At 35.9% G+C, this 12,941-nt stretch overlaps 1 protein-coding gene across 2 annotated transcripts in view; it reads right to left on the reverse strand.

Annotated features, from left to right (window-relative positions):
- The window catches only part of BRAF (B-Raf proto-oncogene, serine/threonine kinase), a 160,418-nt gene that overhangs the window by 95,465 nt on the left and 52,012 nt on the right, over window positions 1-12,941 (reverse strand). For both annotated transcript variants that reach the window (XM_067747202.1, XM_067747201.1), the window contains exon 2: window positions 6,168-6,269. In XM_067747202.1, the coding sequence (XP_067603303.1) occupies window positions 6,168-6,269 (102 nt within the window). The remainder of the gene's footprint in view (window positions 1-6,167; window positions 6,270-12,941) is intronic.

The following is a 12,941-nucleotide window of genomic DNA, read 5'->3' on the forward strand; positions in this document are numbered from 1 at the left end:
TTAAAAAAGTGAATCTTATGGTATATGAATTATTTCCCAATTAAAAATGGGAAGATGGGGACTTCCCTGGCAGTCCAGTGGTTAAGACTTCGCCTCCCAATGCAGGGGGTTTGGGTTCAATCCCTGGTCGGGGAGCTAAGATCCGACATGCCTCATGGCCAAAAAACCAGAACATAAACAACAGAAGCAATATTGTAACAAATTCAATAAAGACTTAAAAAAATAATAAACAAAAAAATTAAAATGGGAAGAAAATTCAGGACGTACTTAATTAAAACATAATGGGAAAAGGCAGTGGAAGAAAAAATTTTTATCATTAGAGTTCATTATATTTATTCTTTTTAACTTAATCTTACAAGATACAATGAAATCTTTCAAATTGCCCACGAGTGATAATTTATGAACTGTTCTGCATTCCAAAGGAAGTACCTAGCTTCCAGTATTATTTTCTCCGCAGATTTTTTTTTTGGGGGGGGGGGGGCACACTGAGTGGTATGCAGAACTTCCCTGGCCAGGGATTGAACCTGTGCCCCTGTACTAGAAGCACAGAATCTTAACCACTGGACCACCATGGGAGTCCCAGTATTATTTTCATTGCAGTATTTGTTTTGATAAATGTCTCTGCATTATCCTGGGTTCTACACAGACTACAGATCAGAAAGGCTGTCAGCATCATAATAATGATATAGCAATTAAGAGCACAGGCTCTGATAAAAAAGAAAAAAAAAAGAAGACATACACGTGGGGAAAATGTAAGCAGTTATAGAAGACTCATAAAAAAAAGAAAAAGAACACAGGTTCTGAATTCAGAATGTCTGGCTTCAAACTTTGGCTACCCCATTACTAGTTGTGTAACTCTCGTCATGTTATTATTAAAACCCTCTGTGCCTGAGCTTCCTCATCTATAAAATGTAAATGAGAATATTAAATATAACTCACAGGGCAGGTTGAGGATTAAATGACCTACTGTATGCTTAGAACAGTTCCTGGCACAGCAAGCACTCAATAAATGTTAGGAGCTTTATTGTCATCATCTGTCTGTCTGCAGGGGACTCCAGCATACATATAAATTCAGGGGTAGCTTGGATTCAGTGTGTTAACACTAGATATGTAGGGTTATTCCAGAAACTTTATCCCTTCACCTCTGAAATCCAATATATCAGGTCTAGAAAGAAGAATCTACTACTAGAAAAGCATCTAGCATTATATCTTACACACAGAAGACATTCAAATAATTTGTTGGATGAGTAAATACAGAAGAATTGGGAGAAAAATAAGAAATTCTGGGGAACGACTTTTAGGGGAAACTCATCTTTTCTTCCTCTGTATGACGGTAAAAAGAAAAGACTGGAACCAATGATTGAAAAGACAAACCTGAAATTCTTTAGAGTACAATAGTTCATTTCACTGCAGTTATCATCAAGGGAATAAACAGAATGTTAATTATTATTCATACGCCAGTTGGAGAAAATCTAGAACTTAAAAACTCGTTTTTAAATAAATTAGTACATAGAAAAAAGAAAGCCACAAGGATTTCTGATGGTGATATAAGTGATTTCATTCTGTTCTGCTAAAAGGAAGAAATGGAGAGATAGGTAAAGATTTATCTCTCTATGAAAACACCAAAGGGGTTTCTTTCGAAATGCTATAGCACAACTTCTACCTGCCAGTGCACAAACTAATCTGAAGCCAAATTGTGAACACTGGGAAAATTTTACTTTTTAGCCTCTTATTTCAGGAAATGTAAGCACAGGCACTAGTCTAGGGGTGTATGTAACCCCATTCTGGTTGGTGAAATGTAAAGACTTGTAAGGGATTTGGGGGGGGAGGTTTTCCTCCTTGCAAGGGCTCAGTACACCAGAGAACATCTGTGATCCCTTCTTCCTGATTTGACGTCTTGTGTTAGAGTACGATTCTCAGATGTGCTGCAGTTATGACAGAAAAACCAAAAGGACTACAGCAATCTACCCCAGTGTCTGACAACCTTGAGCTGTAGAACAATCTTTGAATAATTTACCTTCGTGTTTCTTGTTATGGGAGCGGAAATTAATACCGCTACATGTTTGGACAAATTGTTATTTGTTTTTTGCAGATTAAAAACATTTGTAATTTTTATAGATCTCCTAGACTTATTCTCTAATTTTTCTGATCTTTCCTTTAATATTTTCCATCTTTGTTTTTTTCTACTTTCTGGAAGATGTCCTTAACTTTATAGCATTTGTTTGTTTGTCTGTTTATATGCACATGCAGATACACACACACATAAATTTTCTGTTATGCCATTTTAATTTACTATTTTAGTTTCCAAGAGCTCTTATTCTCTATTACTTTTGCTTCTTTAGTACAACCATGAAACAAGAACAGATTACTATATTTTCTCTTATCTTTGATGTTAATTATAGTTATTTTCAAATTTTCTTCTGTTCTCTGCACTGTTTCTGAGTTCCTTTTGACCATTTCTGCCATTATCTTTCCTGTTAATAGCTTTCTTTAAATATCTGGTTATTTATTCATTAATCTTTTTTTTAAATTTTAATTATTTATTTTATTTTTGGCTGCACTGGGTCTTCTTGCTGCGCGCTGGCTTTCTCTAGTTGCGGCGAGCGGGGGCTACTCTTGGTTGCGGTGTGCGGGCTTCTCACTGAGGTGGCTTGTTTTATTGCAGAGCACGGGCTCTAGGCATGCAGGCTCAGTAGTTGTGGCTCGCAGGCTCTCGAGCACAGGCTCAGACGTTGTGGCACACAGGCTGCTCTGTGGCATGTGGGATCTTCCTGGACCAGGGCTCGAACCCATGTCCCCTGCATTGGCAGATGGATTCTTAACCACTGTGCCACCAGGGAAGTCCCTATCTGGTTATTCTTAACTGTCCATTCATATTTAAGAGTTAAGGACTCTTGATGTCAATACTACCCAAAGTAATCTACAGATTCAGTGTAAGCCCTACCAAAATGGCAATGTGTTTGGAGAAATAGAAAAATCCATTCTGAAATTCATGAGGAAATTCAAGGGATCCCAAATAGCCAAAACAATTTTGAAAAAGAAGAACAAAGTTGGAGATTTGCATTTCCACAATGAGATACCACTTCACACTCATTAGGATGCCTGTTATTAAACATACACACACACACACACACACACACAGAAAATAAGTCTTGGCAAGCATATAAAGGATTGTTAGTGGGAATGCAAAATGTAGCTGCTTATGGAAAAGAGAATGGCAATTCCTTAAAAAATTAAATATAGAATTGCCTTATGATTCAGTAATTCCACTCTGGGTATACACCCCCCAAAGAAGTAAAATCAGCATTATTCACAGTAACCAAAAGGTGGAAACAACCAACCACTGAAGGTAGCCATTGATAGATAAATGGATAAATAAAATGTGATATATACATACAATGGAATATTATTCAGCGTTAAATAGGAAGAAAATTTTGACACATGCTTCAACATGGATGAAGCTTGAAGACATTATGCCAAATGAAATCAGCCAGTTACAGGAAATATGTTAGAATTCCACTTATGTGACATTCTAGAGTAGTAAAATTCATAGAGACAGAAAGGAGAATGGTGGGTCTCAGTGGGTAATCAGTAGATTACCCACTTAAGGGCCTTCAAATAGCAATACCCACAAGTCTTTTCCCTGGGCCTGGTCAACTTTCCTCAGGGAAGAATACTGCCATCTGCAGCCAGGCTCCTCTTCACAGTATATCAAATGGTGGTAAGTTCAATGTTTTATTATTTCTATGTTTATTTTCTGTAACCCACTCCCCTGATTAACATACAAGCTATCTGAAGGCATAGCTGGAGGTGGGGTGGGCGGGGTTGTTTTTTGTTATATCCCCTGAGCTTAGACAAGTACAAATATTAGCAGGCACTCAAAAATTATCTGTTGAACAAATGAATCAAAGATTTATGGAGCACTTAATATGTGTCAGGAACTATGCTATTTCATAATTATAAACTCAATTTAATCTTTAAATTACCATATGTGTGATACAGTCCCATCTTACCAATGAGGTGAGGTATAAGGAGGTTAGGTAACCTGTCTGCATAAATTAAGGCAGAGCCAGAATTTAAACACAGGGTCTGTGTGACTCCATGGTTCATCTTAACCACTATATTATACTGCCTTCTACAGAGAAATTGTGTAGTGTTAGTCCCTGAGAGTAAGAATCTACATGCTAATGATATAACCTATGAGGTACAGTCTGCTGTATACCGTCCTCGTCAGATGTAATTCAAATAGTAAAAAGCCTGAAGCGTATGTGTGTGGAGGGGTAGTAAATCCCTGCAACAGTGAGACATGGTGATCGATGCAAATGGATTACATGAGGATGGGGAAAGTTTCCCGACACAAAATGGTTGGCAGAAAAACTGCTGGTTAAGTTGTCTAACTCTGATTAACAAAGAATTACTATTTTCACCAGGACTATTTGCCTCCTTATGACTCCTTTGCTTGTTCTCCTCACACATACAAGTAAAACAGACAGCATGTCTATTTATAATAGCCCGGAGATGGAAACAACCTAAGTGCCCATCATCGGATGAATGGATAAAGAAGATGTGACACATATATACAATGGAATATTACTCAGCCATAAAAAGAAACGAAATTGAGCTATTTGTAAGGAGGTGGATAGACCTAGAGTCTGTCATACAGAGTGAAGTAAATCAGAAATAAAAAGACAAATACCGTATGCTAACACATATATATGGAATTTAAGAAGAAAAAAAAAATGTCATGAAGAACCTAGGGGTAAGACAGGAATAAAGACACAGACCTACGGGAGAACGGACTTGAGGATATGGGGAGGGGAAGGGTGAGCTGTGACAGGGCGAGAGAGAGTCACGGACATATACACACTAACAAACGTAAGGTAGATAGCTAGTGGGAAGCAGCCGCATGGCACAGGGATATCGGCTCAGTGCTTTGTGACCCCCTGGAGGGATGGGATAGGGAGGGTGGGAGGGAGGAAGACGCAAGAGGGAAGAGATACGGGAACATAGGTATATGTATAACTGATTCACTTTGTTATAAAGCAGAAACTAACACACCATTGCAAAGCAATTATACCCCAATAAAGATGTTAAAAAAAAAAAAACAGCATGGGATATTAGAAAGTACACTAACTATATTCAGAAGTATGAATTCTAGTCCTAGCACCGATACTAACTGGCAGTGTGCTCTGTGATAAGCCATATGAAGAAGAGAACAGTTTATTAGCAGTTATTTCCAAACTTCCAAGTTTATTTTAGAAATGCAAGCTTACCTTCTCTTGAAATACTGAAGATTTACTTACCCTTTAAAAGTAATTAGATTACTAAATTAGAATTTTCATTTAGGAGTCTGTCAATCCATGCCTAAAAATCTCTGGCATTTGAAGGCAAATGGTAACCTGATCATTTGTAATTTAGGGTTATCTCCCAGTGTGACTAGTGATTACAGTTGGAGCCAGCTTTTATAGAGACAGCCAGTATAGTGTAGTGGTAAGCAGTGTGGGCTGTGGAGCCTGACTGCCTAGATTCCATAACAGCTTCCTAGCTGTGGGAGCTGAGTGACTTACATAGGAAACTAATGCCAAGAAAGCCTACCTGTGATTATAACAGTAACTACTACCTCACAGGATTAAGAACAATGACTAATCAATAAATTTACAGTTATGTTAAAGGTTTGATACAAAAGCCTGAAGGCACTATCAAACAGTAAGGCTAAGCAATTTTGAGCTATTTAAATACTGTAGACTTTATCCATAAGGAAGCAAAAACCTATTTTGTGGGGATTTGTTCTGGGAAAAAGATATTTCACAAAATTCTCCCCATTTTCTAATATGGTAACTAGTTTGCTGACCTCCAGAAAAGACTGTTTTCTCTCTCTCTTTTTTTCACTAAGTTTTTGTTTTTTTTAAAACCAGGGTGATATTTTGAAGCTTATATACAACTTCTCCTTTAGTTTTGATATTTTCCAAATTAGAAAATACTACATGTTTATTGTAACAAGTGAAACAAGATTAAAAAGTACAATAAAGACAAAGCTAATTCTCTCTTCCCATATCTACTTCTAATCCCACTCCCTAAAATAACCAATATTACCAGTACAAATGCTTTTTTATAAGTTCATTTTCTTCTTTCCAAAATTACTACATATATGATACTCAAAAGCTTACCTCCAGATATATTGATGGTGGATTATGCTCCCCACCAAATTTGTCCAGTAGGGCCTCTATATGCTCCTGTGTCAATTTAATCATTTGTTTGATATTCCACACCTAAAAAATATTTTGAAAGAATTTGAATACAAATCATTTAGAATATGAATTAGAAATATTTTAACATTTCTATTAAAATACTGCAGTAACTGCCAGTGTTCCTTGAAATTTAAAGCTTAGAGACCTTAGAGATCACTTAGTATAGTGGTTTTTCCCTTTTATTATTAAACTTCTTTAAATTTTTTCCTACACTAGTAACACAATATATTCTCAACTATAAAAGATTTAAATAATACATGAATATTCAGGAACAAGCAATGAAAATCTCTTTTCACTTTCCCCACATTGCTGGGCCCCCTGCCAAAAAGGTAAGTGCTGTTTACAGTCTAATATACATTCTTCCATGTCTCCTTTTCACTCAAGTAAAAAACATAAATATATACATATATAAAATATACAACTATATATAATATAAATATTACATATTAAAATATTTTTAACACTTGCTTTTTTCACCAAACAACATGCCTCAGAATTCTTTCCATGTCAATACACATGTATTTTACTCCATTTCAAGGGTTGTATAAGCATCCTTTTAAATGGCTGAATTAAGTACAGATAGATCTAACATTCATTTCAAAATATTGTTATGGCACTGCTTATTTCAACGGTCTTCAAACTTCAACGGTAACCTAAGGTTAGGTCGACATGGATGATTTTAGGAGAATCAATTTCCAGATCCTCAATGTCTATCTGTACTCTTCCTAGTTGATCTGCTTTAGAACTAGTTCTCCTTTCTTCCTCTCCTTTTAAAATTACCACTTTGTAATTCTCCACTTTGTAAAAGAAAGGCAAAGTTCTTATCCATCTCAAATCCTACTAAGGTGCACTGTTCTGAGCTGTATAAACTTCAAAGCACCTAACAAACGAAAGAAGGAAAAGGGGGGAAATTAAGAGCAAGACCTTATTTTATTAATGAAACACATTCTTGGGAAGGCTCCAAGCCTCATCCATTTAACCAGCCAGCCAGCTGAGAATTCAGAAGTCTCAGCCAGCTGAGAATTCAAAGTCTAGAATTCAGAAGTCATAATACAGGCACATATTACATGTTTATTTTAAGATAAATAAGAAGTCAGATTTTTTTTCCTTACGAAAAATGAGTTCAATTTATCTGAGTGGTGTGAGAATCTGCTCTGCATACGGTATATGATAGATACTCTCTATAAACTGAATGATTTGAATCTGCAATTTTAAGGTGTAACCAAAATCTATTTAACATATACTAGAAATCATGGTCTTTTAAACTATTACAGTTATAATGAAAACACATGAGACAATTTTCTAAAAAAATTTTATTTATTTATTTATTTATTTATTGGCTGCATTGGGTCTTTGTTGCTGCGCGTGGGCTTTCTCTACTTGTGGTGAGCGGGGCCTACTCTTCATTGCGGTGCACGGACTTCTCATTGCGGTGGCTTCTCTTGTTGCAGCACACGGGCTCTGGTGCGTGAGCTTCAGTAGTTGTGGCATGTGGACTCAGGAGTTGTGGCTTGTGAGCTCTAGAGCACAGGCTCAGTAGTTGTGGTGCACCGGCTTAGTTGCTCCACAGTATGTGGGATCTCCCCGGACCAGGGCTTGAACCCATGTCCCCTGCACTGGCAGGCGGATTCTTAACCACTGAGCCACCAGAGAAGTCCCAAAAATGTGAGACAATTTTAAAATGTACAAGGGAGAATAAGTGAGCAAAGGGTTTCAGGACCCTTGGTTTATTTAATAATTCCTTACTAGAGGACATTTAGATTATTTCATTTTTCTCAACTTCAAACAATTCAGTGAATAGCTCTGAAATGCCTTTCTGGGCAAAGGTACAAGTTTTCCTTTTAGATACTAAGGCAAAGGATTCCTGGATTGAAGGATATGCACATTTAAAAAGTTAATATGCCAAATGGTCTTCCAAAAGGAAAAAGGTACCAAGATACCCTCCTACTAGGGTATCAGTCCACCCTTTTCCCCACAATCTCACCAACACTGGATATTTTCAAATTTTTAAATTTCCTGATCTTAAGGGGAAAGATGATCTTGTTTCAATTTGTATTTCCTAGAAAGTTGAGCATTTTTCATGTTTATTGACCATTTTAATTTCTTTATGGAAAATTCCCTATCTGTATCCTTTCTCCCCATCTATTTTTTTCTTGTTCATTTATAGATACCCTTTATTCTGGATATTCTGGGTATTAATCCTTATTCTCCTACAAACGTTACAGTCTTTCCTTCTTTTTACTTTATGTCTCTATAGTCACAGAAAGTCTTGCTACTCAAAGCACGGTCCATAGACTACCAGCAGCATAATCTTCTGGAAGTTTGTTAGAGTAGCAGAATCTCAGGCCCCATTTCAGACCTACCAAACTTTAACAAAGTGATCCTTATTAAAGTTTGAGAATGACAGAAGTTTCTAATTTTTTCTACAGTCAGATATTACAATATTTTCCTTTATGACTCCTTCGCTGATTTCTCATATCCCCAACAAGTATTAGACATCTTCTTTTCTCTAGCTATACTTACACCCCAAGTGATCTTACCTAATCTTGTGACTTTATATGCCAAATATGAATTGATGAAACCCAAATTTTTAAACCCAACTTTATCCTCTCAACTCCAGACTTTTTGTCCAACTGCTTACTGAGTATCTCTACTAAGATAACTAATAAGCATCTCAAACTTAACATGTTCAAAAGTCAACTTTTGATCTGTCCCCCCAGAGCCCCTTCAAAACTTGTTTTTGTTACAGTCTCTTCATCTCAGAAAATGACAAACTCCCTCTATGATGAGTTCATTGACCACCCAGGCAGAACTGCTTTATAGTCAAAATTTGATATCCTAAAATTGCTTATGTTTTTCATGTCTATTAGCTACTTTGAGATCAGAAACATGTTTTATTCATCTTTTATTCCCCCATCACTTATCTTGGTGTGTCTTTGTCATAACATGTATTCAATTAGTGCTGGAGCTAAGATTTAAGCTGTCTTCAGAATAGCATAAGAGAGAAATATTAATCCTAGTTCAGCAATTCTTTCCAGTCCAGGAAATTAAGTACATTCCTTTTTTTTTTTTTTTTTTTTTAAAGCTCCACAGATAAAACTCATGTGCAGTTAGGGTAAAGAACCATTCCCCCAAAGAATGGGAGAAAGGGAAAAGAAAAAAAATTAGAGAGGGCAAAGAGCATGGGGGAAATGAGGAGACTGAGCTGATTAGAACTGATTAGAATTAAATTTTCTTGCTGGAGGTAGAAAATGCAGGGCCTGACCACAAATGCCTGAAAGGCAGGTTTCTTAACTTCCAAACAAAAGCAACTTTATATCCGAAGAATGAAGAAAAAGCACTATGAACCCTAGCTGTAATTAGAAAAGATGAGTCTGGGAGAGGAACTTCTTTCAGATTTTCCCCAAAGAGTAAGAAAAAAAGCTTTGATGATATTTATACTTTGACGATATATTAAAAAGTAGAATAAGATACTGTAAAGTTAACAGTAGACATAGAGCTTTGGCCCTAAAATGCCTTCTTGGAAAAACAAGAAAAACTGTTACAACAATCCTAAAAAGGAAATGAAAGAATTAAGAACAAAAAACTTCAAGAAAGGTACTAGAAGATTTCCTATCCTTTTTTGATCTCTTCAGTAGAACACAGCAATTAAAACCAGGCAATACTAGTAAACAACTTATCATTTCTAGCAACTTTAAAAATGGCAAAATTCACTCTCCAAAAAAGGACTGAATTTTTTTTTAAAAGCCAAGTTAAAATATAATGCAGACAAACTGCTATGGGAGGAATTGAAGGGTAGCAAAGGCAGAAAAAACTATAGCCACTGACTCCCCTCCTCCCAATAAGAAGGTATCAGATCCAAATTATTGGTTTCTATCAAACCTTTAAGGAAATATACTATCAATTATTAATAGGTGATAATATATGTAAAAAAGAAAATCTTCCAAATTCATTTTATATGTCAAAACTTGACAAAGATAAGACAAAAAAATAAAGCCACAAAATAATCAAACCTGTGAGGAAAGACAAACTCTTAAACATAATTCAAAACTATATATGTATTTTTTAATGTGGGGATAGTCATTCATTAGAAATCCAGTAACATTATACTTTAGGTCAAAGGAGAAAATTACAGGACTAGTCTAATAGATGCCAAAAAACAAATGATTATTACCAAAGATAATAAATAATAATAAAGAAAAGACTTTTTCCTAAAATTCCAAGAAAATTGTTAAAAGAATCATGGTACTGAAAGCAAGAAAACTAGCACACCTGTCATTCACCAGAAAAAATTCTGAGTAATTCCTCTAAAATAATACAGATATAATCAAGCTTGACCAAAAAAATCAAAGCTAATAAACTGTGGACCAAAATATAAGAGGAAGTTCCTACTGAAATAACTCTGGAAGATCTCAAAGCTTAAAGACAACACATACATATAAAAAGGAAGCATGAAGAAACTACAAAGACTGAATTTTGAATCATATAGTCATTAAACAAAATCTCAGTATAAGTAAATAGATTAGACTTGAAAAGAGAATTAAAGAACTAGAAGATGATTCAGAGAAAATTAGCCAAAAGGCAGAAAAAAATGAAAGGAAAACATGAAAGACATAAAGAACAGAATTAGTAAATGCAGAGGTAAACAGAAAATGGGAGAGATATTTGAAAAGAAGATGGCTGTAATTTTCCAAAACAGTTGGAAATCAAAAATACTCAAGAGTAGCAAAATGAGTCCTGGCCTGACAGATAAACCTAAATCCACAACCATCCAGGTTGAAGTGAAAATGCACAAAAGTTCTTAAGGTCAACCAGAAAGAAAAGAAAGATAAATTAGACTGATGTCATACTCCTAAGAACAGTAAAAGAAGCCAGAGGATAATGAATTACTTCAAGGTGCTAAAAGAAAATAGCTAACAACCTAGAAAAAGGAAACTGAACCCAGAATAATATAAAAGAACAGTATGGCAGGCTAATTAACATCCCCCAAGACGTATCCATCCTGAAACCCAGAACCTATAAATGGTACCTTATATGACAAAAAGAACTGTGCAAATGTAATTAAGTATCTTGAGTTAGAGAGATTATCCTGGATTATCTGGGTGGGCCCTAAGTGTAATCACGTCCTTATAAAATGGAACTGGAGGGAGATTTTACTACAGAGCATCAGGCAATAGGAGACCTACCAGAGAGGTTTGAAGATGCTACACTGCTGGCCTTGAAGTTTAGGCTAGGAGCTAGCCTAAAGGGACTCCTACTGGTCAAATTTGGGAGGTTTTCAGCAAAAAGAGTAAAGACTACAATTAGCTATAATAGATTGCATACATTTAAAAAAATAAAAATTCACTAGCCCATAAAAATAGTGTTTGATGGGAGACTTTAGGTAACTGTGACATCTTTAGAAAATTAAATATTAATGGAAAAGAATTATGTATTTATCCTGCCTTTTAGGGGAAAAATCATAGTTATTCTCATTTGATATAAGAGGCTCTTCTTTTTTTTTTAATAAGTAAATAGCACGTATGTTTTTTTTTAATTAATTAACTGATTTTTGGCTGTGTTGGGTCTTTGTTGCTGTGAGCGGGCTTTTCTCTAGTTGCAGCGAGTGGGGGCTATTCTTTGTTGTGGTGCGCAGGCTTCTCATTGCAGTGGCTTCTCTTGTTGCAGAGCATGGGCTCTAGATGTGCGGGCTTCAGTGGTTGTGGCATGCGGGCTCAGTAGTTGTGGCTCACGGGCTCTAGAGCGCAGCCTCAGTAGTTGTGGTGCACGGGCTTAGTTGCTCTGTGGCATGCAGGATCTTCCCAGACCAGAGCTCAAACTTGTGACCCCTGCACTGGCAGGCGGATTCTTAACCACTGCACCACCAGGAAAGTCCCAAGAAGCTCCTCTTTACAAAACAATGACAGCTAATATAAAATAATTGATTCAGAAAAGGACAGGATGCTAAAACCATTAGGTGAAAAATTGATGAACAGGATACTAGCATAGTGCCAAAGTATTTCCCCCCAGATTAAAGACAAAGGGAAACATACACCTTTACAAGGAGAGATGTGGCTTAGAATCATTAACAGTGACAACTTGACAAGTGCCTCTTAATGTGATGCAACATAAACAATACGTTATTTATCACCCATGAAGTATACGTGCAAAACATTTAAATAGAATCTAAACCTTTATACTTAGCTTCTAGTTTAGATGAAATATAAGGAATAAAGAAAAATATGCTAAAAGAACCACAATGAAATAATCAGACAAATATGGAATATGCGACATTCTGTAAGATATTTACCTTCCTTTGAAAATCAAAGCTATGAAATCAGACAAACCCAAACATGTCATTCCATGACAACTGTCCTGGTCTCTTTAATAAATTATGTCATGGGAAACAAAATGGTGGGTGGTCACTTCAGACTAAAAGACAACTACTACTAAAAGCCAGCAACTGATTTAATGCATGCACAAAGAGAAGATCTTAGTTCAGGGATGGAGAACAGCTATAAACGATATTCTTGGGGTAACTGTGCAAATTTGAACATGTACTAGATATAAGATTACGAAACTGTCAATCTTCCTAGACATAATGATATTGTGACCAGGTAAAATAATTTCTTTTTTCTCCTTAGGAGCTATAAATTGAGCAAAATGTTAACGTACTGTTGAATCTAGGTAGTGTAAATAGTATTTATGTAAGTA

Source organism: Pseudorca crassidens, chromosome 8 (assembly GCF_039906515.1).
Source record: "Pseudorca crassidens isolate mPseCra1 chromosome 8, mPseCra1.hap1, whole genome shotgun sequence".
NCBI classification, from domain to species: domain Eukaryota; kingdom Metazoa; phylum Chordata; class Mammalia; order Artiodactyla; family Delphinidae; genus Pseudorca; species Pseudorca crassidens.